General features: G+C 31.3%; 1 protein-coding gene across 2 annotated transcripts in view; it reads left to right on the plus strand.

Moving 5' to 3' along the window:
• The window catches only part of LOC131958260 (von Willebrand factor A domain-containing protein 3B), a 39,100-nt gene extending 13,718 nt beyond the window's left edge, over positions 1-25,382 (plus strand). Inside the window, exons 14-36 of one of the 2 annotated variants that reach the window (XM_059323180.1) lie at positions 235-417; positions 1,219-1,361; positions 1,511-1,842; positions 2,124-2,144; positions 3,047-3,175; positions 3,496-3,547; positions 3,844-4,000; positions 4,434-4,549; positions 4,904-4,954; positions 5,358-5,763; positions 17,351-17,492; positions 18,095-18,225; positions 18,744-18,884; positions 19,172-19,278; positions 19,490-19,540; positions 19,711-19,939; positions 20,311-20,388; positions 20,703-20,763; positions 20,886-20,993; positions 21,355-21,491; positions 22,196-22,451; positions 23,036-23,267; positions 23,685-25,382. In XM_059323180.1, coding sequence (XP_059179163.1) covers positions 235-417; positions 1,219-1,361; positions 1,511-1,842; positions 2,124-2,144; positions 3,047-3,175; positions 3,496-3,547; positions 3,844-4,000; positions 4,434-4,549; positions 4,904-4,954; positions 5,358-5,763; positions 17,351-17,492; positions 18,095-18,225; positions 18,744-18,884; positions 19,172-19,278; positions 19,490-19,540; positions 19,711-19,939; positions 20,311-20,388; positions 20,703-20,763; positions 20,886-20,993; positions 21,355-21,491; positions 22,196-22,451; positions 23,036-23,267; positions 23,685-23,844 — 3,423 coding nt within the window. In that variant the 3' untranslated portion in view covers positions 23,845-25,382. The remainder of the gene's footprint in view (positions 1-234; positions 418-1,218; positions 1,362-1,510; positions 1,843-2,123; positions 2,145-3,046; positions 3,176-3,495; positions 3,548-3,843; positions 4,001-4,433; positions 4,550-4,903; positions 4,955-5,357; positions 5,764-17,350; positions 17,493-18,094; positions 18,226-18,743; positions 18,885-19,171; positions 19,279-19,489; positions 19,541-19,710; positions 19,940-20,310; positions 20,389-20,702; positions 20,764-20,885; positions 20,994-21,354; positions 21,492-22,195; positions 22,452-23,035; positions 23,268-23,684) is intronic. The other variant, XM_059323181.1, reaches the window with a different exon arrangement.
• Positions 25,383-27,640: the final 2,258 nt, after the last annotated feature.

The following is a 27,640-nucleotide window of genomic DNA, read 5'->3' on the forward strand; positions in this document are numbered from 1 at the left end:
GTACCAAGTAAGTACACAATCTCAATTGTACATCATACCTAGTAAGTACATAATCTAGCTTGTACATCATACCAAGAATGTACATAATCTAGGCTGTACATTAAAAATAACTCTTGAAAGAAGAAATAATATTAATTTTACAATGTACCTTTTTTAGACCAACACTCCATTGTAAATAGTATGCCAGTAATTATTAAATCAAATTCAGTCTAATTTATTGTTGTTATTAAACAGCCCCCAAAGTCAATCCTAGCACAAGTCCAAATGAAGAAGAGCATCCCTATCCACACCATCTCCTTCAACTGCAATGATGTTGAGGCGAATCAATTTCTGTACAGTCTAGCAGCAATTACTGGTGGGAGGTATCATTACTTCTCAGAGACAGGGACACCTGTTGATGAACCCCCAGCCTGGCAGGTAATTAACCTTTGAGTAATCATTCTTTCAAGTTATCATTTAAATGTAAGTCTATGCAAATGAAACATTTTGATTGGGGGGAGGGGTGTAAAGCAAAAGCAGTATGAGTAAATGAATAAATATGTATTTAATAATAAAGTGTTATGCATAGCTTAAACCTCAAAACTAGATTGTCTGTGATAGTGAACTGAAGTGTGCATGTGTATGTCTTACACTTGACTTACTTGACTTAGTCCTCGTTGCTCCATTTCCTTCCATTTCATCTGATCCCGGCTATTAATTTTGCAATCTACCAAGACATCACATTTTGTTGAGCCTTTTGCAGTGTGTGCAACCCAGCGCCACTTCCTCCTTCTTTTTTACACTGTCATAGGCTCTTATCTTGCCTTTCTCCATAATTCTATGTTCGGCACTTTGTCCTGCACGTCAGACACAGATGCTGATTTAATCTGGTGTATGGGTTGTTACAGCAAATAACACCCTCTTATAAAAATATAATTACTGTCTGCCTGGTGCATATGTCAGTTTTTCTTAATTTTTTGAAGACAATAAGAATTAAAACTATGAACAGACCATTGCATATCCTGTGTTAAAACTTTTGAAAAATTTTAAATTATATTTTGAAATTAAAATATCTTTTGCATTAGTACAGTTTCTGGGCAAGTGTACTTATAAACAAGCTATTCATTTACAAAAAAGGACTGCATATAGCGAATACATGATAGATGCTGGATATCTTTTTCCTCTAATAATTTATTACACTTATTTTTAAATCTTTATTTATAACTTTTAACTCTTAAGAGCATGGATGTACAAGAGTTGAATGATGAAATCAAGCGTGGGCTTGAATATTTGAAAAAACTGGCTGACCTAAGGAACGAATGCGCCAGCTTGGGTTGGAGAAAAGAAGCTGCTCAATTGAGAAGTAGTCTACAATCTGCAAGGTGAATTTTTTTAATAGTCATAGTTATGCTTTAAATATTTTTAGTTTGTAAACCAGGTAGTTTATTGTAAAATTCTAATATATCTATGATGTTAAGAATTGAAAGTCATTTTAAAAAATAATGTGCACTATCACTAATATTCATACCAGAGAATCCCATGAGAGTTTCCACTTTTCGACGGGCTCGTTACTGGATCTTAAAGACAACTACAGGCCAGACTCCCCCGCCAGGCCTTCAAGCACACCTTTAACAACAGTGTCATCACCACACAGGCCCTCTAGTGCACCTACAACTCCAAGACCGTCCAGTGCACCTCCACCAGTTTTCTCTTACAGTCCTCGCCGCTTCCCCACTCCACCAAAAGTGAGACCCAAGTCTGCCCACACTCGCTCCCATGAAAAGCAGACGTCATCATCTGTTAAGCTCACAGCTCGCCAGAGATCAAGCCATCACACTTTTTCAAAGACACCTGTAATTGCTGGTAAGTAACAATCTTGCAGCACAGAAATTTTAACTCACAATTTAGTAAAAAAAAAAAAATATTTATAATAATACTTTTCCTAATATAATACTAAGTTTATTTCCTTATGTTTTTTTTTTAAATAATAAACTAAAAGAAATTCAGTTAAGCCTGAAGTCAAATTTGAAACATGATGTTCTATAAAATGTTATAAAGGACAAAAATGGCAATAAGAATATAAAATACATAATTAAAAACATTTTTAAAAATGTTTTATAAGATGCCTTTTTATCATATAATAGGAAAATCAATAGGAGATAGTGGTATGATTTTACTAAAATGTTGTTTATTTTACTTTTAAGTTTGTATGAAATGCTATTTTCTTTTGTTTATCATCAGAAATAGACCTCATGATAGTGAAATATGATTTCAGTTGCTTGCGCTATTGGTCTTTTTGTGGCTAAATATTTGCCTAATTTTGTTATAATGAAACAATTATAAGTCACTGGAAAAATTCACTATTAAAGTCAAAATTCTTTCACAACTGACACATTAATTCTAAGCTTTTGGCTAAGGTCCTGGCATCTCTTGAACTTGTTCATCTTCAACTTAGCCTTGCATTCTCTTCATACATACCCCCCCCCCCCCCCCTCTCTGTAAGTAACAAACAACCTTTGCTACTTTATAAAAAAGCTGTTCTTTAAGAATTAAAAACCTATATATTTGTCTCTATCAAGTATTTCTAATTTGTATACTCTATTATGTTTTATACTAAATTAAATCACACAAAAATCTTTCATAACTTGAAGTACATTCAGTCCCGTCCCATTCTTCACAAATGGTTTATAAAATTTAAAACTTTTTAAGTTGTTTAAGTTTGTTTTAAACTGCTACTGTTTTATTTTTTATTTTATAATTTCTAAAAGTATAATCAGCTAATTAATCAGCTAATTGTTTTTGTCTTATTTAAAGTATAATAAGCTTTTTTAATTTACTTAATATTTGCTTCAATATTTTAATATGTAGACTAATGTGAATAGCAAAATGAATGTAAATAATATTTTACTGCTTCTAATTAAACTTTGTATGATTTGTTTCTATAACTCATTCATTAATCTGTTTTGAGCTTTTATTTCATTTTTTAAAATGTAGCTTAATTTAAGCACAAACATTTTCAACTTTCGTAGTTACTTATAGCAATTTTTTTTGGTCAAATATTCGACAGGACATACTCGAACAAGTATTCTTAGGACACTGACCAGCAGTGGAAGATTTTCTCCTGGAGAATGGCTTTTACCAGAAACAAAATCTTTGTTTCAAATTCAAGCAGAAAGACAGAAGGAAATTACAAAGCGTAAGCAATGTTTGATTATTAAATTTAAAATGTGCATGAACATTTTTCTAATAACTATTATTTTCTGATAATAACTTTTAATAACAATGGCTTACTAAAATGTAAAATTCATAAGTCTTTTAGTATCTTCTTTTACTTAATTACTAAATTAGATGAAAGTTTAAACTTTTTTTGATGTTTGCATAATAATGTAACAAATATTAAACTCAAAAACGTAAAGTTTCCAACAAAAATTTTTTTTGCGACTGTGTAAAAAATATGTAATTATTATCATTTTTTTACTTTTACTTACCTAAAACAAAAAAATGTATCTTCTGTAGAACTGGAAAAGATTGAGAGCAAAAGAGAGAAAAACACCAAAAAACTGTTAGAGTAAGTCTTAGTAGCACATAGAATAATTACATTTTTATACTGCAGTGTGTTATGTTTTTAATTAGTTCCAACAATTTCCTTACACCTATACTTGTCAATACGTATTTAGTAACATGTGGTGCTAAAAAGAAATGTAACTATATTGAAACAATTTTCAAGTACCTACAAAATAGATATTATATAGATATTGATCTAATTTACTTAAGTACAGCATACTGCACCTATCCTCTCTACCCACATTGAACAGTGTTTTACGTACTTTTAGCAAGTAATTTTTAATTCATTTTGCTTTACAGATCTAAGCAGAAATCCTCTAAACAGTGGCTAAGTAAGCATGGATTAATTGCCCAACGTCTGACAATTTTAGATGCACTTGCCTCAACATTTGTGCCCCATAAACCAAAATATGTCTCTATAATAGACAAGCATGTGATGTCAAAAGTATTTGATGAAGTAAGTTAACCATATATTTTAAAAATAAATTTAAAAATCTTTTTTTTTCATAATTGTCGATCAGTTCATTACGTTTTAATTTTGATAAAATGACTTTATAAATCAGGATTCAATAATTCTAATGTTAATCTCTAATTATAAATAATTTTATTAGCTTTTTAAAATAAATATTCGAAACAATTATTTACCTTAACTTGATCTTTACTATATTTTCTAATTGAATATTGGTTTAACTGATCTACTTCTCATTTATTATTATTTATCTCTTTGTTCTCATGTACAAGATAATAGTAGCACATTTAGTTATTTGTAGGTTTTTAAAATTTAATTTGGTTTGACAGGATACACTAACCCACATTGATAAGTAAAAAAACTAGATGTGCATTTTAAGTAATTTTTAAGTAATTTCTTTCTTACCATTTTGCTCTTCTAGATTTTCCCTATAGCCCATGTGTCACGAAAGCAAGAAATAAAACTCGTCAATCCTAATGGAGTTGACTTAGTAATGTATGAAAAAAAATTGACAGAAGCTATAGAAAAATACAGAAAGTAAGATTATTTTTTTACGTTAATTTCAAAACTGATATTTTTAAAATAATTGTTCAATACCATTTATGCAATGTCCATTTCAGATTTAAAACAACAAACATATTCACCTAATAATTTGATGATACATTTCTGCTAGTTTATATTGACTATATTAAGGATAGACACTTTAGTTGTGTTAATTTTATAAAGTTTAAAAAAATATTCTTTTTTTTTCTCTGAAAATAAATGAAATAACGTTATATTGCATGTATTGCAAGATATCTTTATAAAAACGGATTTTCAACTTTAGAAACAAATAGCTTTTTATTTTATTATAAAAGCAATTTTATTTTAACAATTTTTCATTATTTTCAGACGTCTGAACAAAATAGTTTGGAATGCTCTACCTGCATCTGCTAGAAAAGAGTAAGCTCATTTGATTTCTATAACTTATTAGTATATTAAGTTCTAAGCTAACAAAGCAATGGAACAAGAAGTCATTTTTTTTTAAATAAAAATTAAATTTTTTTTATTTATTTTTAGATTAGTAGGCGAATGCACAGTCATTAATGATAATTATCATAAATTGAAACTTCTTTATTATTTAATTTCCTATCTTTAACATAAAATCTTAATATAAAATCAGATGTTTCTTTTTTAATTGTATACATGCCCTATTAAACAACATTTTATCAACATTTGAGAAATCAGATTTACACCATACTTTATCAATGACACAAACTTTTTAAGAAAGAAATTGCTGTACAAAAACTAATTTTGAAGGTTTGAAAAAAAAAATTTAATATTATAAATTTGTTTTAAATTTCAGATTTGATTCCGATAAACCATTTCAAGTTGAAGGCAATTGTGAAAAGCTCTTTAAACTTCTGGATGAAGCAGGGTGGCCAGTTACTAGAAAAGATATAACTCTTTTGAAGGATGAGATCACCCATGCTGAGAAATTTTTACACCAGTCCAAAGAACTTCGTAGGGCAGCAACAGGAGAAGATGAAGAAAATGAGGTTGTTGTCAAAGAAATGGTTATAACCCCCGTTCGAAACAGATCACAGTCTCCAAAATCCAATAGATCCAGCAGCAGCAGATCCAAGTCAGAAGGAAGCCCTGAAAGGTCTAGGTCAGCTGACTCACGCAAGTCCAGCATTGACAGCCTGGACAGGTCACGGTCCATCACACCAGATTTTCAAAGCACTGCACGTAAAGTAAAAGAAAAAGAGGTTAGTTAATTATCGTTATGGAGTGTTTTATGTTGAATGTTGCTTAAAAATTAGCATAAATGTTCCTAAAATGTTTATCAGTTTACTGCAAACATTGTATTTTCGACCGATGGCCAGTATTATGTAATTGAGTGATATGAAGCCTTTACAAATATGTAACTAGTTACAATAGTTATAATCTCTATCAAATAGTGCTTCATTTTAAAGTAATGATAAAATACCTTTAAATATGAAAGTTTTAGTATCTGTAGTCTCAAACTTATTCAGTTTTAAAGATTTAAATTGTAACATAACGTTAATTATATTAAATTTTAAATGTTGGATCTGAAAAGTGGTTATTAAAGAAACAAATTACATAATTATATAACTATATTGTTTATAACCCAATATACAAATGAATATATAAAATCTTGTCAAAAAATGCAATGAGGTTTTGCTATCTGAATTAGTTAAAAAGTAAGTCTAGAATATGTTTATGTTAACTCCTTGTATATTTAAAAAAAATTATTGCAACATGTTTTTAAAGTAGCCAAAATGTCTGTCCTTCTAAGTTTTTCATTTTTTTAAAACTTTTATTGTCTTTTTATAATAAATCTACATAGTTATTTACATAACAAATTTACAATATTTTCAACCCTGTGATATGGATTCCTTTCTTTTATTGTATGTTGTAAAAATAAGTTATGTTTAAAATCTAAATAACACATTTGATAGATTGCTTTTACGCTTGCTTTTTTTAATAATTTGCTTCTCAGCATTAATGAGTTTTTGTAACTATATACTTGTTTAACATTTTATTATACTAAATTACCATTTTGGGCTGCTAACACATTTTGCTTATTAAATCTAATTCTCATTTTTTTAATAAATTTTCTATTTCAAGTTAATTAGTAATTTAGATTGTTTTTCTATTTAAAAAAATTAAGATGATAAATCTGCTTATTAAATACAGTTTAAATTATGAGAATTAATACATTTATCTTACAACATATCTAATGTCAGAAATAATGAATTAGTTTAAATTTTAAAACAAAATCATATGTGCTTAGATTTAGTTGCGAAATGAGTTTCAAAATTGATTTTTTCCTCAATAAAAATTTTTCAATTGTAAAATTATGGTTTAATAACAGACATTCACAATTTTGAAAAAGAAAGCATTAAATATACCATTAGCCATGATAAAAGTTGATGTAAATTAAGTTTTAAAAAAAGCTATCATTTTGGAGACTTCACCTAATATGCCTTTGTCTATGCACTGGGTTGTTTAAATCTCTTGCTTTCATCACTCATGCTACTAATTTGCATTGTTTATTTTTTTGCTTGGAAAATAATCATTGGTGTGATGTGACTTTACCACATGGCTTTTAGTCAAAATAACAATATATTAAAGTTTTTCACATAAGCAATTAGTCAGATGACATTGTACTATTCCTCTGGCCTGCAAATAAATAATTCATTAAAGATTTTAATTAAAACTACATAAAAATATATCTATGCTAACAATGTAATATATTTCCAATGCTAAAAAAAAGGCATATCTCAATTAAACTTGTTAAAAGTAGTTTTTATTAAACATTGTTCAGCCAATTAGCATTCCTAACAAATTTTATATAAGGGTTCATTCATAAAGGATATCTCTCACAGTTAGATTAATTTACCCCCCACTCACTCAACCTTTTCATTCCAATCATATCAAAATGCTAAACACCCCCTCAATCAAACCCTTTCAAACATGATGTCACAAAACTCCACAGCAACTTAAAATGTACACTACAACATCATAAGGTAGCACATTATAAGAATAGTCTGACAACTCCCCTTTCCCCAACATCTCCGGTTAGTGTGTAACATCTAATTTGGACATCCTGTTTGATTTTTTTTTAAACATATTTTTTTTTTCTTCTGCTTATTTAATCTGTTCTGAAGGGAGTGGTTTTTGCTTTTTTTTTAAATTTGCTTTGGATTTCTTAGAAATATTATTTGCCAGTTTTATATAAAAGCTAAATAGATTTGAAAAAAATTTAACAGCTAGAAATAATTCCAATACAATAATAATTCCAATTCAAAAGTTTGTAACTGAAAAATGTAATAAACGGAACTATTTAAAGATCATAATTGGGTTTTTTTCAGTTTGTTGCATGTTAACAGTTAAGTTTGTGATTGTTTCATTCAAAACATCAAAGCAAATAAATTAAATTAAGCCAAATACTTCCTTCAATTTCTCTATCTTTCTCCTTTTTGTTTTTGCAAAAATGTGTGAAATAAACTAACCTAAATGAAACAGCTAAAAACATTTTTACCCTGATCTGCATCGTGTTGCCACATGGCAACATACCTACAAAAACAATATCCTATAATTTTTTTGACAAATTATCCATATAGTAGTGATCTAAGTTCTACTCATATGATAAACACAGCATAGAAACATTTTTGCATGTTCAAAAAAATGTGCAATATGGGATTAAAAAAGAATCTTTTGTTTTTTAGGCCTATCCCAATTTTACTAAAACATAGATTTTGAAAATATGGAAAACCACACCAAATGCTATTTATTTTATGTAAATTTATCAGCCTCAAATGTTTGAGCTGTAAGGGTCTACAAAACGATGTCATGTTGTATTCCCTTGAATATACTGAATGTGCTTAAACATTATTTTAATGTTATTCCTTAAAAATAATTCAAGGAGGTTGCCATTTCTTCTTGTTTTTTTTTTAAATATGATGAACAAAAGCCCTTTAATTAATTTCTTTTATTTTTTATTTTTTCTATTAACAATTTTTTAAAATCTTTACAACCATCTCAACCTTGTTTTACTGACACTGAAATGTTTTTCTCTCTAAAGTTTTGCTCATCTATATCCTTATTTTTTCTTTATTTTTTTTTAAACTAAAAAGATTCTCAAGGGGTTAGTCAGATTTTTGCTTGACAGCCATTTAGTTTATTGGAAAGTATATGATTGTGAATATTCACAATGCTCTTCACTCCCTCCCACACATTTTACCACTTGTGTCATTTTGTATGGTGCTTTTATTTTACCCAAATGTGAACAACCACTCACACACTCTCAAAAGTATGTACTGCTGCACTACGTGTTGCTTTAAATATGGCAAGAGCTTTATTGAATGCAAATGCTTAAAAGCTACCCTTGCCTTTGACGTTTGTCTCATGCTTAGGATTCAATTTGCTTGAAATGTTGTTGGAAAAGGGGGGGGGGGGGGTAATTAAATGTGAAAAACATTAATGTTTTAAAAGATAAGCATGTTTGAGTTGGAATTGGTGTTTTTCTTAGTGGCTGTGCTTTAAAAAAGAAATTGAATTTGCTTTTAAATAATGTAGGTGAAACAACTATAAAATCTTCTGGTTATAGTCCAACCATTCTGTACAGAGGAAATAATAGTAACAATAATGTAACTGAAAGGACAGCTTTATAATATTTCTCTGTACCACCCCCTACCTTATTTAACACAGAATAATGAAATGGCACACCACGACATTAGATTATAAAGTAACACGCTAGGTAGTGTGTCAGTCAGATTTTCCCTCAGTATTGGAGCTTGGATTTCGTCGGTGTAGAGAAGAATATGTAGGCTAATGAAGGTTATTGGCTATATTTCATGAGATTATCATATACGATGCCTAAGGAAACGCACAAAACAATTTTATTCACCTTATACCTCATCATTGGCCTGCTAATACAGGGTCAAGTCAATGCAGCATCTTTTTAACAGACGTTTAGCCTGACGGCTAGTTTAATATATAGATGGCCCTGAAGTTGACAGAAGTGTCGCAAGAGTCGATGTCACTTGCCAGCTGGTGCTGTGGATTGAGGTAGATTATGAATACAACGGAGACAGAAGCCATGAGTATGTAAACAGCTTTAATTGTTAACCGGCAAGGTCGGAAGTAGAATGCACAAGGGACATCACTCAAGATAACAATATTATAAATATAACTAATACAGAAGAGTGAGTTCCCTTGACCTCACAATTATTTCAATCTATTACATCCCTTTACCCTTAGAACACAATAACACATCTCTCAATAGAACAATTGATAGTATCCTAAAATCACCAATTATATTGTAACATGAACACTATGGTAGATTACATCCTTACAAACAATGCACAATATGCTACAACATAATCAAATACAAAACAATAATGTCAAAGTCCTTTTGACCTTTAGAATCATAGGTCTAACTTATTTGGGACCTTGATTGTCCTGCATGACCTTCTCAGTAGCTTTTGATTTGGTGACTCAAGATTCTGACCATCTGGATTCTCTATCTCAGGAGGTCTAGGATTTAAATCATTAACTCCAGAATTTACATTTTCTGACTCCAGACAACTTGGTTCACTCATATCAACAGAACTTGGTTGTGGAACAACTGAGTTGGTGTGAACTGATCAGACTTGGTGGGATTGACAGATTCACACTTATTATCTGCACAAGTTATTTTTAACTTTATAAGGCACAGGTCCTGTACATTGAACAATTTGACCTGGAATCCATTTTTCCTTTCTCCCATAATTTCTTAGATACACATTCTTATTAACACCAAATTCTCTTTCAATGAATGTTTGTCATGATCTAATGGAACTATTTTTGAATTGGCATCTGAAAGTATTATGCTGTTATTCAGATCCTTGACTGACATAGATTTCTTTGATTGATCAATTTTCTCAGGTAATCTGATAGTGCTTTCCTGGTAATCAAAAATACTGTTTAAAAGTAATATCCTCGACTATATCACTTTGCAACTGTGATCCAGTATTTGAAGTGGGTGTATTAAATGGCAAAAATCTTTTTTCTTTTCTTTTGATGTTACCCTTTTAGTTTCTGTAAGTGCTAATGATGTTAGCAAAGTTGTTTGATGATCACATTCCTTCTTACTAATGTATTTTCTTTAAATTAAAACATTTGAAATTGCCATATCACCATAATCATTTATTAAGTTACAAATACTTTGTTTAGGCAACTCTGACTGATAATGGACTGCATCTTCTCCATCTTTTATATTATCTTCACAAAGGGTTTTTATTTCTTATTTAATATGGCTTTAAGTCATCATTCACAGACTCTTCAGGCCAACCATTCTTACAGTACTCATATACTTTTATTAAGCACTCATCTTTTTGTGTTTCTCTCTTAATATCATTCACATTTATATTGGAGTTATCCATGATAGTGAAGAGAACAAATACATCTTCCGGTACATAGCTCAGGCTTTGGTTTTTTTAAAGGTAATCTACTAAGACTATCTGCACTATTCTCAGATCCAGGTTTGTATCTCAATTCATAATTGTATGCAGTTAGTGTGATAGCCCATCTTTGAATTCTTGGTGAGGCATGCTCAGGTAGGGTTTTGTTTTCTCCAAATAAACCTAGCAATGGTTTATGATCTGTAAAGATGGTGAATTTCCTACCAAACAGAAGCTTATGAAATTTCTTAACACCAAAAATGATGCCTAAGCCTTCCCTATCTAACTGAGAATAATTTTTCTCAGCCTGGTTCAAAGATCTACTGGCAAAAGCAATGGGTCTGTCACCCTTCTCATCCATGTGGGACAAGACTGCTCCTACACCATCTGGTGAAGCATCACATGTTAATATAAGTCTTTTCCCTGGGTCATAGTGAGTTAGTAAGGTGTCAGTAGACAAAGCCTCTTTTGCTGTATTAAAAGCAGCTTCTTGTTGTTCACCCCAGTGCCAAGTTGCATTTTTCTGTAGCAGCTTGTACAGTGGTGATAGTTTACCAGACAGATTCCCTATGAACTTTGCATAGTAATTTATCAAGCCCAAAAAAGCTCTTAGTTGTTGGGTATTTTCAGGTTTGGGTGCTTCTTTAATGGCTTTTGTTTTCTCAGGTTGAGGTCTGATACCTTGCTTGCTTAATATATAACCAAGAAAACTAATTTCTGTCAGCATGAATTGACATTTATCTTTGTTTATCTTTAAACCTTTTTCACCAACAATTTTTAATACTTTATCAAGTGTTTTAAGATGTTCAGTGTCATTCTTACCAGTTATGTACACATTGTCAAAGTACACACAAACATTTGGAATGTCCTTAAAAATACTGTCCATGACAGCTTGGAAAATTCCAGGGCTAGATGATATGCCAAAACATAGTCTTTCATATTGGTAGAGTCCTTTATGTGTGTTTATTGTCGTATAGACTTTTGAATCTGGATGCAGTTCTAGTTGAGTGTAAGCATGACTAAAGTCTAATTCAGTGAATTTGTCTCCTCCTGTCAAATTCAAAGAAATTTCCTCAATGTTAGGTATAGGGTACCTATTTAGCTCTATTTGCTTATTCAGTGTAGCTTTGTAATCTCCACAAATTCTTATAGAACCATCCTTCTTTAACACTGGCACAATGGGTGTTGCCCAATCGGAATAGTCTACCTTCTTTATAATGCCATTAGATTCCAATCTACTTAGCTCATTTTCAATTTTGTTCCTCATTGCATAAGGTGGAACTCTAGCTTTGCAGTATCTTGGATTTGTATCTTTAATGCTTAACTTCACTGTTCTATCATTTAGTAATCCAGAGTTACCAAAAACACATTTATTTTCAGATATAACTTTATCTAGTGAAGTAAGACTAGATTCTTTTACATTCTTCAATGAACAAATACTCTCCCAATTTAACTTAAGATCACTTAACCAGTTTCTACCTAGTAATGGTGGTCCATTTCCTTCAACCACAAGAAGAGGAAGTTTAACACTTTGACCATTATAACTTACATGAACCATACACTCTCCTATTACCGGAACATTGTCACCAGTGTATGTTGTTAAACACTTGTGACATGATTGTAGAGGCACTGATCCTCTTGTGACAGCGTCAAAATCTTTCTTTGTTATGACTGTTAGAGATGCTCCAGTGTCAAGTTGGAAGCTGATGCTCTTACCGTTGATATTAACTGGTACATTGATGGGAGCATGACTTATTGATTTCACAGAGAATAGGTTGAAATCCGGCTGCGAATTAGTTTGAGCATTTTCACAGGTAGAGTGGTTCATTGGTTGGGTTAGGTAGTCTTGGTGAGAGTTAACATAGTGCTGCTTTTGGTTGCGGTACTGTCTTGACTGGCTAGATTTAGCAACAGACGAAGACTTTGCAAAGCAGGCCTTAGCAATGTGACCTTGCTCACCGCACTTATAACAAGTTGCTGACTTGAACTTGCACCGATGAGATGCATGGGGACCTTTGCATCGATGACATTTTTGATAATTATTACTAGATTTAGATCTAGGATTTGAACGAGCAGGGTGTTTAGCATAAGTTGAAATGCTCTGTTGGGGTTGATGTTTATTGACTAACCTGCTGTTTACTGCATGGATCTCTGAAGGTGCTAAAGATCTCGCCGCATCAGATGACTGCTGGAATGAAGTTGCAAGTTGTATTGCTTTTTCTAATGTTAGATCTGTCTCGAGCAGCAACTTTCTTTGAATATCAGGGCTGTTTACACCTGTCACAAACTTTTCACATAATTTGTCAGACAGCGTGTCTCCGAATTCACAAAATTCACTTAAATGACGTAAAGCAGCAACATATTCTGATATTGACTCGTTTGGTTGACGAGTCCTACTGTCAAATCTAGCTCGACATAGAAACTTTGATGGGGTAGGCGCATGGTGGTCTGTTAGCAATTTGCTCAGCTCGTTAAAGCTCTTGGTATCTGGACTAGCTGGTGCGCATAAGTCCTTTAGTAGCCTGAATTGTTGAGGCCCTATGACTGTTAACAAAACAGCTCTCTTTTTGGCTTCTATCGTCACGTCGTTAGCTTCTAGGTAAAAGCTTAACCTCTCTAGGTAATCTTGAATGATGTCATCATTCGCATCAAATTGTTTTATTTGGCCATACAGCGCCATAATTCTAGAAATAATTAGCTAATAAGCTCTAGCAAACCTCTTTTTTGCGTAAGTAGGTGCTCTTTCTAGTAGATGTTTATCCTTCGTCGCCAGTTATAATAGATTGACGACAGAAGCCTGTGGTTGTATATAACACGTTTAATTGGGTCTAACTACACCACGATGGTAACACACAGAGAGGACGGACGGAAGTACACAAGGGACATCACTCAAGATAACAATATTATAAATATAACTAATACAGAAGAGTGAGTTCCCTTGACCTCACAATTATTTCAATCTATTACATGGATCACATTATGTTTCTACTTCAGCTCCCATTACACGCACGCACATACACGCACGCACACACACACACCGTGACAAATTATGAACTGTGCCTGATATTTTCTATATAAAATAGTGATAGGTAATGTTTTTAAAAGAAATCTGCAATGGGGGGGGGGGGGGGATTTTTTGTGATGATTTGGGTCAGAGGCGTAGCGACCCTTCCCGGCGCCCGGGGACAAACTTTTCGATTTGCAGCCCCCCTCAAGATTTCGATTTGCACCCCCTCTCAAACTTTCGATTTGCAACCCCCCCCCCCCCCTCAAGATTTTCATTTGCACCCCCCCCCTCAAACTTTCAATTTCCACCCCCCTCAACCTTTCCCCTAAGGTCGGCGCCCGGGGACATATGTCCCGCCCCCCTGACAGAAATCTAAGTTTATTTTGTAGGTTAAACAACCACGATACAGAATGCTCAGTGAATTAGTAATAAAAAATTGATGTAGGCTACAGAGTCTAGGTTTAAATTTGGTACTCGATTTGTTTAGGAACTGCATATCCTGCCTTTACATCGTTTAGGACAGGGGTCTCCAAACTTTTCAGTCAGAGGGCCGCATTAACTATCAAATTTCAGTTCGGGAGCCAGTTTCTTCCCGAAAAGTTCCTCAGCCATGACCAACAAACTTTTTTTCCGTGGACAAAAAGATCGCAGCGGGCCGGATGAGAGGACCTCGCGGGCCGCATCCGGCCCGCGGGCCGTAGTTTGGAGACCCTGGTTTAGGACATGGTTGAAGGAAGGTATAGGGCCACCTCTTTGGATGTAGGGCTGATTGGAGTGTAATCTCTGGAGCACCGGAGTCTGAAGAGCTATAATAATTTGAGAGTCACATTCCAAAAGTTTTCTTCATCCTGATATATACAATGTATTCGTAATGATTGTAAAGATTTGAATGCGAGTCGGTTGGTTTAAAGATAAGGTCGTTACGACTTTCAGCAGCGCCACATTGCGGTGAAATCATTTAAGGTTGGCACCACGACGAAAAAAAAACACTAAAATTTACTGTCAAAATACGTTTTATGCAGATAAAATAATTGAATTAGTATGGGAGAAGGGTGACATCAAAAAGAAAATGCAACATTTTTGGAGGGGGTGGGGGTGATACCATCAGTTACCGTACCGGGTAACACCCGACCGTGTGACTCCCCAGTCAACGTAAGTGGCATCATTCACTAAATGTTCTGGCGTGATGGTCATGTCCAGGAAATTGACAGAGCTGCTTGACATTTGTTGGGGTGGTAATTGTTGCAGAATGAAATAAAATATTTTCGTGCAACTTCTGGCTACTTGTAGGCCTACATGAACGTGCGACTGTCATTAGATCTAGATCTAGTAGGCCAAACTAAAGAGGTACACGTTATAGTGTAATCAAGAAAAGTTTAGATCTAGACTGAAGAATAGATTTAATATTTTAAAAAATATTCTGTTCAATTTTCAATTTTCATTGCTTAATCTGGGTAAACAAAGTTCGTAAACTAAAAAAAATTGGAAACGAATGCCTATAACTTTAGGCCTAACGTTTTATTTAAAATATTTTTCATTCAACTATAGATCTAGATCTAGATCTAATCCCTGTTTAGAAATTTTGGGCTCGATTGGCGCCAATCAGTATTAAGCGGGATTACTTCGCTCCCTTTAATAAAAGTGCGCTTGGCTAACGTTGAATTATAACGTCACTTCGATCGTATGCCAGATCAATGTTACAGAATACATTGCGGTTCTTTGTAGGCTGTGAAATAACGCTACACTAAAGTATAACAAAAGCCTGAAGGTTTAAAAAAAAAAGTTTCAAGTCTCATTATGGATTTTCTACTGATCAATCAGCTTGACAATACCTTGAGAGACATTTGCTACCCTATACAGTGTTGTTGGCCCTGTTAAAAACAGTTTAAATTATTTAGATTCTAGATCCATTTGCCCAACTGAGATGAACAGACGTGTTTATTAGAGTATTATCACCACAGTGCTATGTTTCAATTTGTTAACTAAACTGTGTATAGAGAGTATATTCGAGAAAACATAAGTAACACGGATTTAGTAATTTACTGACAGTCACTTGGATAAGATTGTGCACTGAGCGTGGTTAAAAATGCATTAAGGTTAAGGTCAGGACTAGGGCCAATTAATTATTTGCTATTAGATCTCTAATTTCTGGATTCTATATTATTAGCATTTGCATCATCCGTCAAGAAGCATAAATTAAAAAAAAATTAATTTTAAACAGAAGTAATTCTTAACAAACAAGATTTGCTTCATAAACATTTCTAGATTTTTACAAAAAAAATGTACAAATCCTTTGTGTTGTGTATACAAATTTCTACAATAAAGCAGTATTTTATCATTGTAGATAAAATTACTATAATAGTAGATCTATACTTTATTATTTCTATTAGCCTTAAGAGATTTTTTTAAAATACATTTTAAAAAATTTAAGTTGTGGATGATGTAGGCTACATCTGACATCAGGAATATAATTTTGCCATTGATTAATGTAAATCTATAGCTGATAGGTTATGATTTATTGTTTACCTGAACATTTATTTGATAGTATTAATTAGATATTAATTAGATAGTATTCATAGTTTAAAAAAATAATTGTCTCCCTAGAAAAGATGTGGAAAAGGACAGGTTAATTAAGGATATATGATACTTTTATGGTTAGATTTTAAAATTCTTCTACACTATTTAAAGTTTAAAGAAAAGAATGTCACAGAAAATAAAACACAAATCAGAAACATTAAAATGTGAAAAGTGTACTGCTAGTCTTGTATTCACTAACTCTGCAAGAAAAAAAAAGAGAAATAAACAAGGTATCAAAAGAAAAACATGTGTAAACAAAGTTAAAGAACAAGATGAAATCCCAGTTGGATCCTACCTCAGAGGGTGTGAAATGTGTGATATTTGCAACAATCAAAATGAGGTTGATTATCAAAAAAGAGGCTTGGAATTGAGAATACCTGAGCGTTTATGTGTTGTTATATTGAAAGATGATGTGGGTTTTTGTTTTACCTACTTAATTTATATATAGCCATATATAGTATATTTCAAATAAATAAATATATATATATATATATATATATATATATATATATATATATATATATATATATATATATATATATATATATATATATATATATATATATATATAGGCCTACCTATATATATATATATACCTATATATATATATATATATATATATACCTATATATATATTTTGTTTTGTTGTTGTTTTTTTATTTATTTATGTATTTATTTATTTATACATATATCAAACTAGATTTTTTAAAAATAGGTTACCAATATGAATATATATATTAAATGTAAAATCTTAAACCATTGTGCATCTTGAGATTAATAGATTACACTCAACAATTACAGAATTTAAAAGAAGTAATGAAATCAGTAAGCAGCAAAACTGAACTACACACAGATATAAGCAAGAAGATTCGCATTAAATTAGATACGTTGCGGGGCCAAACTGTTGTAGCCAGACTTGATGAAGATGGACTTTATTACCCAGGTACATTTTCAAATTTTACAACTGTGCTCTGAGGATATGAATTACATGTCACCTTTCTGTAAATTCAACCCTTCATCTTAAAACTTAACTCCTATTCTATTAGGCCTTCTCTATTCAGGGGTGTGCATAATTTTATAAAAAACCTTAATGCATTCTATAAATATGTAACACTTGTCTATTTCTTAAACTTACAATGTCTGTTTTTTAATCTGACAAATAACTTTTCTAGTAACATCACTTACACTTTGAGCAATCATTTTCAACAAAGAATACATGTATTCATTGTGTGCATGTCATAATAAATGATCTGAGAGACATTGATACAATTATATTTAAGGTTAAAAGGCAACTAGGTTATATTAAACAATTTTTAGGATTAATAAAATACCTGCTTTGAACTACTTTATTTACTACATCATTTTGTAATTAATATATATTGTTTATAATCTCTCCAAAGATATTAAAAAGACTATTTTTAAACCTAGACATCACATTCATATAAAGCTGGACCAATCTTGATAGTTTTAAATTGTGTTTACATTAATCCTTTATTATATTCATATTAACAATTTCAATAATTTGGTAACATTTATCTCATTCAGCTGTTGTAGTAAAGTGTCCTGATCCTCGTCATGCGGTGGTGAAATATGATGGAGAAGATGGCAAGATAGCCACAGTTTTGACAAGATATGTTATACCCATAGGCGGGGCCGTATCTAGACCCTTTCTTTCAGTAAGCTTGAATTTTTTTATTTCATATAGTTAAGTCAATTTTTTTCAAATTGACTGTCCATTGAGCAAGTAATGTAGAGTTCACCTTTTTCTGCATCCTCTGTATATGAAGGGATAATGTGGTAAGCACAATGCCCAGCCACTTTTGCTTTCCCTAACTAGAGTTAGGTACCCATCAGAGCTGTGTAGACTCAGGGATGTTCTACTGACTTGAACCCTGATTTGAACTTGAGACTTTCAGGTTATCTGTCTAGTGCTCTACAGCTAGACAACATAGACCCATTTGTATTACATATGTGGGCCTATATTTTACTAGATATGGCTGATTTTGAGGTATTTCTTGTTTTTTTTTAGTCAATATTTTGGAAAACTAATAATTTTTTTTCACTATCTTTTCTTGATAAAGAGAATTGTTTAACTATACGTAAAACTATTATTTTTATATTTTTTATCTTGTGAATTTCACTGTGATATAATTTTTTTCCCAACACCTACAATATGAAATGATTCTTTGATCAGGCTGGTGATTGTGTCCTAATAAGAGTTGTGAATTTAGACAATGCCAAAGAATGCTACATTCCTGGATGTATAGAGGCAAACACTGCACGGAAGTGTGGAACCTCTAAATTCTACTCTGTAACAATGTTTAATGGGCAAAGGGTATGTTTTTTTTTCTACAATACAAGTTAGGCTACATAGTCTAAATCTTTGTTTAAAGCATTATATTTGTATATAAGCATTTTGTTATAAAGCATTATATTTAACTCTTTCCCCTGTTCATTGTCAACACATTTACATTCTTATGATTCATCATTAGTACCTATTTATAAAACTTTTATTTAAAGCTAATTTTCTAGATTTTATATGAAAAATAATCTTGTTTCTCATTTGTTTTACTACTTATTTTGTTTACTTTTTTTTCACTCTCCTATATTTGTACTTTGCAGTCCTTGGTTAAGATGAAAAATTTGATAAAAATAAGCAAGGAGAGATATGAGTTGGCCAGGATGTACATAGCTATGCAGTGGCAAGAGGATGAAGATTCGACTGAAGAGTAAGATCATCAATTTTTTTCCAGTCAAAACCAGACTGTATGATTCATTAATAGCAATGTAATATATTGCAAAAAAAAATTTGATTTTTTTTTTGTCTATTTTATTTTCTTCAAAATCTTCTGAAATTAATACTTAAGTTATATTTTAAATAAAACACATGATGAATTATCGATTAAGAGTGATGTGTATCTTTTAATGTGCTCTTTATAGAGAATTTGAAACTATTTATGAAGCACCAAAAAGACAACGACCAGATGACAGGTATTTTATTGTAAATTTAAACATAATGGTCTTTTTTCCAATATTATTAAGTTACTTTACTTTTTTTAAGTTGATAATAATTATAAACAAATGCTTTGCTTTTCATTATGTTAACTTATTTTAAATCAGTTACAAGAGAGAACAATGAATTTTATGATATTTGATTTTAGAAAAAGGCATCAGAGATCCCCTTCACCTGTTAGTGTTAGTGAAAGCAGTCGCTCCAGGACCCCAAGCCCATCCACTACCCGCTCTAATAATCCATCTTCTACAATAGAGAGCTCTAGGTCCATTCCACGTGAAGATCCTTTTTTAAAAGTTGATAGTGCGTTGGAGAAATTACAAGAGCTTTCACAAAATCTAGCAGAGCAACAGAAAAAACAAGAAAAAGACAGCAAGGTATGTTTTTTTGGTTTAAAATAGTGCTAACACATAGTCTAGGAGCTTAAATTATGGAATAAGCAATGTCTTGTATGAAATATAGCCTCCTGTTCTTTTTATCACACTATATTTATTATTTGAATAGCCTACTTGATTTTTTTGTTTTGTTTTATGCATGTTACTTATGTAAACAGTGTGAATTTAATATCACCTGATTTTAAAAAATCTATTTTTAATTGTCTGTGGCTTACAATAAAATTTCTATAAAAACAATTATGCAAATACCAACAATAAGAATGCAAATTAGCAAAACTGATCTTTGTATTTTTGCTTCTGTAAAAGAAAAGGCAATTCATTTTACATATGTTGAATTATTTTTATATTTTCAGAGACTGAAAAGCATGATAAAAAAGCAGGGAAAGCTAAAAGTAAAACAAAAAGAAGTCATAGAAATTCGAAACCAAGAGGTCTGTTATTCAGTAGATTAATCAAAAATGTATTAAATATCTTATTTCACAGATACTTATTTTGTCTATGGAAAAGACTCGGGCATTTTGTTTTTACAGTTGATTACTTAGCATCTCTTCAAATTAATTGAAGTACAGGGTGGTCACCGAAAGGAGTTAACCTAAAAAATTCACAGTGAAACCAAGACCAATCTAATCCTGGCTTAGTTCATGATGCTGTAGTTGGTAAATGATAGAAAAGGATCATTAAATTCATCCTCTTATCAATTAAAGTCATCATTGAATTTTGAATCTATATTTTTGTTCTCTTTCAGACAGTGAAGGAGGTTATACTAAAAGAGAGTAGTAGGACAGCAGAAGAAAGCTGGTACCATGGTAAAAGAGTTTAAAAAACTGCAAGATTATTAAAGCCCAGAGGGATCTTAGTTTGCCATGTAGTGTACTACCATAATCCAGTATTAAGTTAGGTAAAAATGTTGTTTTGGCTTTTTCTTTAGGTTCAAATGATGAACAGTCAATGTTGAATCTGAGGAAATCGTTGCCTCCTCTTCATCCCAAGCAAGACGTGCTGGCTAGGTGGTTGGATGACGGCTGGTATTACAGATGTAGGTCTACTTAAGTCAACTGTTTCTATCATTTTATAAACGGTTTTTTTCTTACGCCTATACTACTAACATATAACTATCTTCTCCTTCATTATGAGACCTATGATAGTCTGTGCAGTAACCGCAAAACTTAAAATAAAACATTACAACATCATTCATTCAGAATAATCAGGCTGTCCAGTCTATAATATTGTTACAATGTCAATAACAACAAATTCAGTTGTATTCTAAAAAATCAAAGTCCCCTTTTTAAAATTGGCTTTTAAAGAATGTACATTTATAAATGACTAACACTTTGTTGAATGTCATGTAGTATAAGTTTCTTCAACATAAGATAAATAACTATATTTCTAATCCTAAGGTATGGTGCTACGTTGCCATGGTGATTACAGTTATGACATACAAGACACTACAGGCCTAATAGAAAGGATCTGGAGAGAGGATATCATAACAGAAGAAGATAACAGTGAGAGAAAATCAGATAACAATTTTAACATGGTGGGTGATTTATTACATCTTTTTTTTTCAAATTGTTGAGTTAATAATTATTATAATACTAAAAGTAGCTTGTAATTGCAATTAAGATGAATTAAGTGAAATTTAATAGAACATGTTTAATTTGAATATGATTTTATACAAACTTCAACTGCAAGATAAATCGGTGGTCATTGTCTATTTTAGATTTCAACTAGTATTGTCGTGATGATAAAGCACTAAAATCTTATTTATCCTTGATAAGCCAAATAATGTATTAATATGTACTTAATTTGTTCTAACTGTAAGTCAAAGTTCCATTTTAGACCTGGTAGTCATTCGGAGCAGATAGAGTACGCTTTTTTTTTATTACTTCACCATATTTAAGGATTTGTGTGGTCAGCACTATACCACCACACCAAACCTTTTCTTTCCCTCTGATTTACTATATCAGTTAACTATCAGAACATAATGGTCTCTGAAATATCATAGTAACTCAAGATCTAGTATCAAACCTAAGACATGAGATTTCCATTCACACACTATCCCATACACAAAATCTAACCAGCAGTTAAAACATTTGACTTGAATGTTTCATTTTGAAAAAAATTTTCATTGAAAAATAAATGTAAAAATTTTCATTGAAATCTTTTAAATATATGATAAATGACATAGTGACGTGTGTTTTCTTTTGTCAATGCTGAACTTCTGTGTTTCAAATCTTTTAGGTAAACAAACATGTCATTGCCTTGTTCCCTGACTACCGCTTCAGTTACGCTCCTGGGATAGTTAAAAAAGTGCATGATTACAAAATAGAGGTACAATTTTACAATAACAAAACTGATTTTGTACCCATCAATGAGGTGTACAGTATCAACTATGTGAAGTATGCAGAGGATGTTGAATACATCAACAAAAAAGACAAAGAATTGGTTGGAATGGCAGTTCTGGTGAGGAATGACAACAATGGTGTCTATTATCCAGGTGAGTGATCACTTCTCATTTTACCTTTTTAATAGTTGCTTCCATCACACCTTTAAAAATACAATGAACACTTCAGATCTTGTGTTTGAAAAGGTATAAAATATGATTTATTGAAGTTTGGGAGAGAAAAATAAAACTTATCATTAAAAAAATTTAATTAACCAGACAAGGATTGATTAATTAATAAATATTTGTATTTTAATTAAAGTAAAAAAAATTTTTTTTATTAATAATATAACACTAGTTACATTTTTTTTACAAATAGTTATTTCAATTAACTTTTTAATCAAGTCCTTCATTTCTTTAATTTTTCAAGTACATAAAATAAAACTAGAATCAATTTAAAAGAGAAAATGAAAATAAAACTTAACCATTAAAAAAACTTAAATCAATCAGACAAGGATTAATTTGTAAACATTTTGTATCTTGAAATTTTTATTTTACAAATAGTTCTTGAATTAACTTTTGTAATCAAGTCCTTCATTTAATTTTTCAAGTAAATAAAATAAAACTAGAATTAATTTAAGAACAGTTACAGTATCTCATCTATTGCTCCACAATCCTAAACTATTTTGATCCCACAGGCACTGTTAAAAAAATAAAGGATGGCTACACCTATGAGATAGAGTGGGCAGACGGAACAACTGACACACAGGATGGCATCCACATCTTTAGCGTGTTCAGGCGAAGACCAAAATTACGAGTCAACGAAAACATACTGGCATGCTACAACCCAAATACTGTAGAGTTTTTGCCTGGTGTTCTTAAAGGCATTGATGAAGATTCACTTACCGTGGAGTTTTGTAATGGAGAAATGTAAGTTGAATCTACATTTTTCAACCATAATTTATAATTCTTTGTTGTATTTGTTACACATACTCTCTTAGCTTTTCATCATTTCTTTAACAAATCTTCTCTTGTACATCTAAAACAATTTCCAATGCAATCATGAAATTAAGTATAATAATTTATGTGTAAATATACAGTATCGTTCATTTCAATCATAATGACTTTTTATTTTGAGAAAAGTATTCAGAATATACTCATTAAACTATTATAAAATAATGCAGATTTTTGTTACAGCATCAAATTAATGCTTTAAAGTAAGATTCCATGGAGTCTTAAAAAGCTCTTTACATTGCTGACACGACTGAATGATAATAAATAAAATAGCAACTATCCATACAAACAAAATGTCATACTTTCTAATCTAATATTTAATTATGCTTTCAGAGTAGAAAGTGTTGATCAATCGCCCTGGTATTGGTTGAATAAAGACTACTATGAAGAGGCCAAGAGATACTACAAAAAGCACTATAATGCTTATAAAAATAAAATGAAGACTAAAGCTGCTTCTATTCAACCTATAGTGCTGAAAACAATTCATTTGTGATTCAGTCTTTGTTTATGCTTTAATGTATTATGTAGTTCAACATTTTTAATTATAATTTAATTACATGAATGCTAGGCTGATGAGCAAAGTTACTGATTTAACATCAATATCCAAATATTTACTTTTATTATAAAGAAAATTTAAATTACAAATTAAATGAACACTTATCTTAACATTTTATTAATTTATTATAATTTCAAAAGAGCTTTCCTTTTTTAAAAGTATATTTATATGTAAAGAATGATTTTTTAAATTGAAATTCACTTTATATATTTTAAAACTAACCAATCTAAACTGTTGTAAATAAATTAAGGTTTTGATTGAGATTTGTTTAAGAAAGTGGGTGCAGTTAGAAATACATACTCTTAAGTATTTTTTACTACCAATTGTTGTTATGTTAATTCATGTAACTTACATTGTAAATCTTTTTTATAAAGAACATAATATGAATTGTGTTTTGCTCTCTTTTATGTGTTTTGCTCTCTTTTATGCAGCTTTTTGCACAACTTTGTATTTAAATTTAAAAGATTTTTATTTTGTAAATAGGCCTCCTGTCAAACTTTTTATCCCTAATTTAGTTCTTAATTTTTCATTATCACTAATAAAAAGTATAAGGTTAACTTAAATTGTCTTTCTTTTTTTTCATAAAGAACATAATAATTTTTTCATTCTTCTCTCTTGTATGTACCTGTTGCACAACATCCACAATTTTATATTTAAAAATAACAGTATTTTTATTATATTTGTAAATAGGCAAATCTTGAAGCTTGTTTTTTTTTACAATTGAGCTAGAATTGTTGTGATTTTAATTCTTAGACATGCTAGTTGTTAGAAGCTATTAACAAACACTTGCTTAAAAGGTTGTTAACACACTTTCTGTGATAAAACTTTTTTTGGTATTTCTTATACCTGTGATTTTTTAAATAGTATTAAACAATTTTACAATAATATTTGAATATATTCTTCTACTATATTCCAAAGGTATTTTTTAATAGCAAGTTGTCTATTCAGAGCTATAATAAAAACAAAGCTGTGTTTTAGCAATGTCATTGAACTCAAATAGTTGATGTTAAACTAAACTCACCATCTTTCAAACCATTTTGGTTATTTTTGCATTTCAGGAGTTATCTAACCTGTATATCTTTTAATTAATAATGTATGATTTTGTGTAGGCCCACTTGTGATTCCAATGAAAAAAGGTCTCCATACTTCCAGCATTGTTGTCAAAACTTTTCTTTACTTCTAATTGTCTGGCATAGAATGTGCTGGATGAAAGAATTGGACAACATGAAGGTCTCTGTCAGAAAAATGTACCTAAAACATACCAAATACAGCCTGTGAATGAATCTTAGTTGAATGTTTGGCTTGATAATGGAATGCATAATTTGAATTACTTTAAATGGTAATTGACTCTGTTTTTTCTTTTCCTTTTAGCAGATATGATAATATGATTTTAAACACTTTCATAGAATAGTAAAATGGATATAGTTCCATAATAATATAGTAATCAATTATTTTCTTAAAGATGTTTAGGAGAAGATAAATAATTAAAAAGTTTATAAAAACTGTTTTTGTGTATGTTTTATTTATTTTATAAATAGTTTAAGTTTTTACCTCAGTCTTTAATTAGGGTCTTTTGATTTGTTTTACATACGTCATTATCAAAATTATTTTATTTGCAAGTCAATTGTTGGTTGCAAGCTCTTAGTTAAATGCCAAAATGTATCTAAAATACTATGTGTGTGTATTTGTGTGTATGTATATATATATATATATATATATATATATATATATATATATATATATATATATATATATATATATATATATAAATGATAGATAGATAGATAGATAGATAAATAGATAGATAGATAGATAGATAGATAGATAGATAGATAGATAGATAGATAGATAGATAGATAGATAGTAGATAGATAGATAGATAGATAGATAGATAGATAGATAGATAGATAGATAGATAGATAGATAGATAGATAGATAGATAGATAGATAGATAGATAGATAGATAGATAGATAGATAGATAGATAGATAGGTAGTTTTAAAGAGTGATACTCATACACGTTTATTTTGGACTAATGGCGTAGTCAGAGCTGGGTCATAAAATACACCTGTACAATAATGTTACAATGGTTGTATCTTTAAGTAAGGTATACCTTATAACATATTTTAACACCACCCCTCCATACACGTGAAGCCCGCTCACAAAATTAGAACATCCTCTCATTCATCATGAGCATGTAGTCATGCATGACCGACCCCCCCCCCCCCCATGCTGTTTTATGACGGGATCTGTTTCTAAACTCAATCCTTGGAGAATGGGTGTACAAATAAGAAAGGAGGAAGTGGTGATGGGTGGGTCACACACTGCGAAAGGCTCACCCAAATGTTACACGTCAAGCACTTGAGTGGAACCCCCAGGGAAAGCGGAAGAGAGGGCGCCCAAGACAGACCTGGAGCCGGAGTCTTCTCGAAGAACTGAAGCCAACAGGGATGTCTTGGGAGATGACAAAATTAATAGCCGGGGATCGGAAGAAATGGAAGGAAATGGTGAAGGCCCTATGTTCCATAACATAAGGAGCAAAGAGGACTAAGTCAAGTAAATCAAGGATGCCCCCCCCCCCCATATTCTGTTATGTGACGGGATCTGTTTCCTCAACCCTTGGAGAATGAAACCCTATGGCTAAACCCTGCCTGTTGTTATTATTTCGTAGGATAAAAGATTGAGCCTATTCAACAAAGCAGGCACCTGCCAGTAAAGCATAAACGCATTGTTTAATTTATGGGGTCTTCTATAAGTGACGTCACACTCCAAATGGGAAGGGGGTTCATTTTTTTTAAAGTAGTGTTAGAAAACTAAATTCTAGCTGTTATTTCGCGTTAGCAAATTGTATTAGAAATTGATTAATTTACTCTGTGGATCAAACTCGGTCGATATTTTAGAAAGAAATCGATCTTTTTAAAAAAAAATTATGTTTCATTTGTGTAGTTTGAGATGTGATTTCATTTCAAAGAGGGGGGGGTCTATCTTTTTGTAATGGTGGGCAGGGGGGGGGAGGTTTAAAAATCGTGACGTCATTTATGGATTGCCCTAAGAAGTGATAGACACTGATTTTTTTCTCCCACTTTTTAAAAGCTCTCTAGAGATCTATTTCGACATCGTCACATTATTCACTTCTCTCACACCTTCTCCGCTATATTATTTCACCATGGTTACATTAGAAGCGTATGCAAATTTTACCTCAACCCCATTCAGTCCTACTCGCGTAGAGACCTTGAATTGAATTCATCGATTTTTTTTTTGTCCGCTGTATTTTAGTACGTAAATCAAAAGTGGGCTTCAAGACTCAGTGCACAATTCCAGGGAAGTCACGGGAATCGATTGTTTGATGATAAATTGCTACAGAAACCGGGTAAATATTGATTTATGGGGAAAATAAGATGATTTATTTTTCAAAAAGATGCATGTTGTTTTCATACAAATAATGGCCCCTTGGAGTGTATTCACACACAGGACATGTTAATTTTTAAATGTATTACAAAAATTTCTATGAATGGCAAGTAGGTATACATTGGTCTAAAAAGTTTACAGGAAAATGCACAACGGAACAAAGCGCAAAAGAATATTTGCGCACACAGAAAATTGCACAAAATAAAAGTTGGCCTACACAACAATGCGCACACAAACATATGTTCAAACTGATTTATTTTTATTTTTTTTTTGCGCATTTTTCTATCTGCGAATTGTTTGCGTTTTTTTTTTTCGTTGCCCATTTT

This window comes from Physella acuta, unplaced genomic scaffold (genome assembly GCF_028476545.2).
Source record: "Physella acuta isolate Inbredline_101_S28 unplaced genomic scaffold, ASM2847654v3 ptg001306l, whole genome shotgun sequence".
Classification (NCBI taxonomy): Eukaryota; Metazoa; Mollusca; class Gastropoda; family Physidae; genus Physella; species Physella acuta.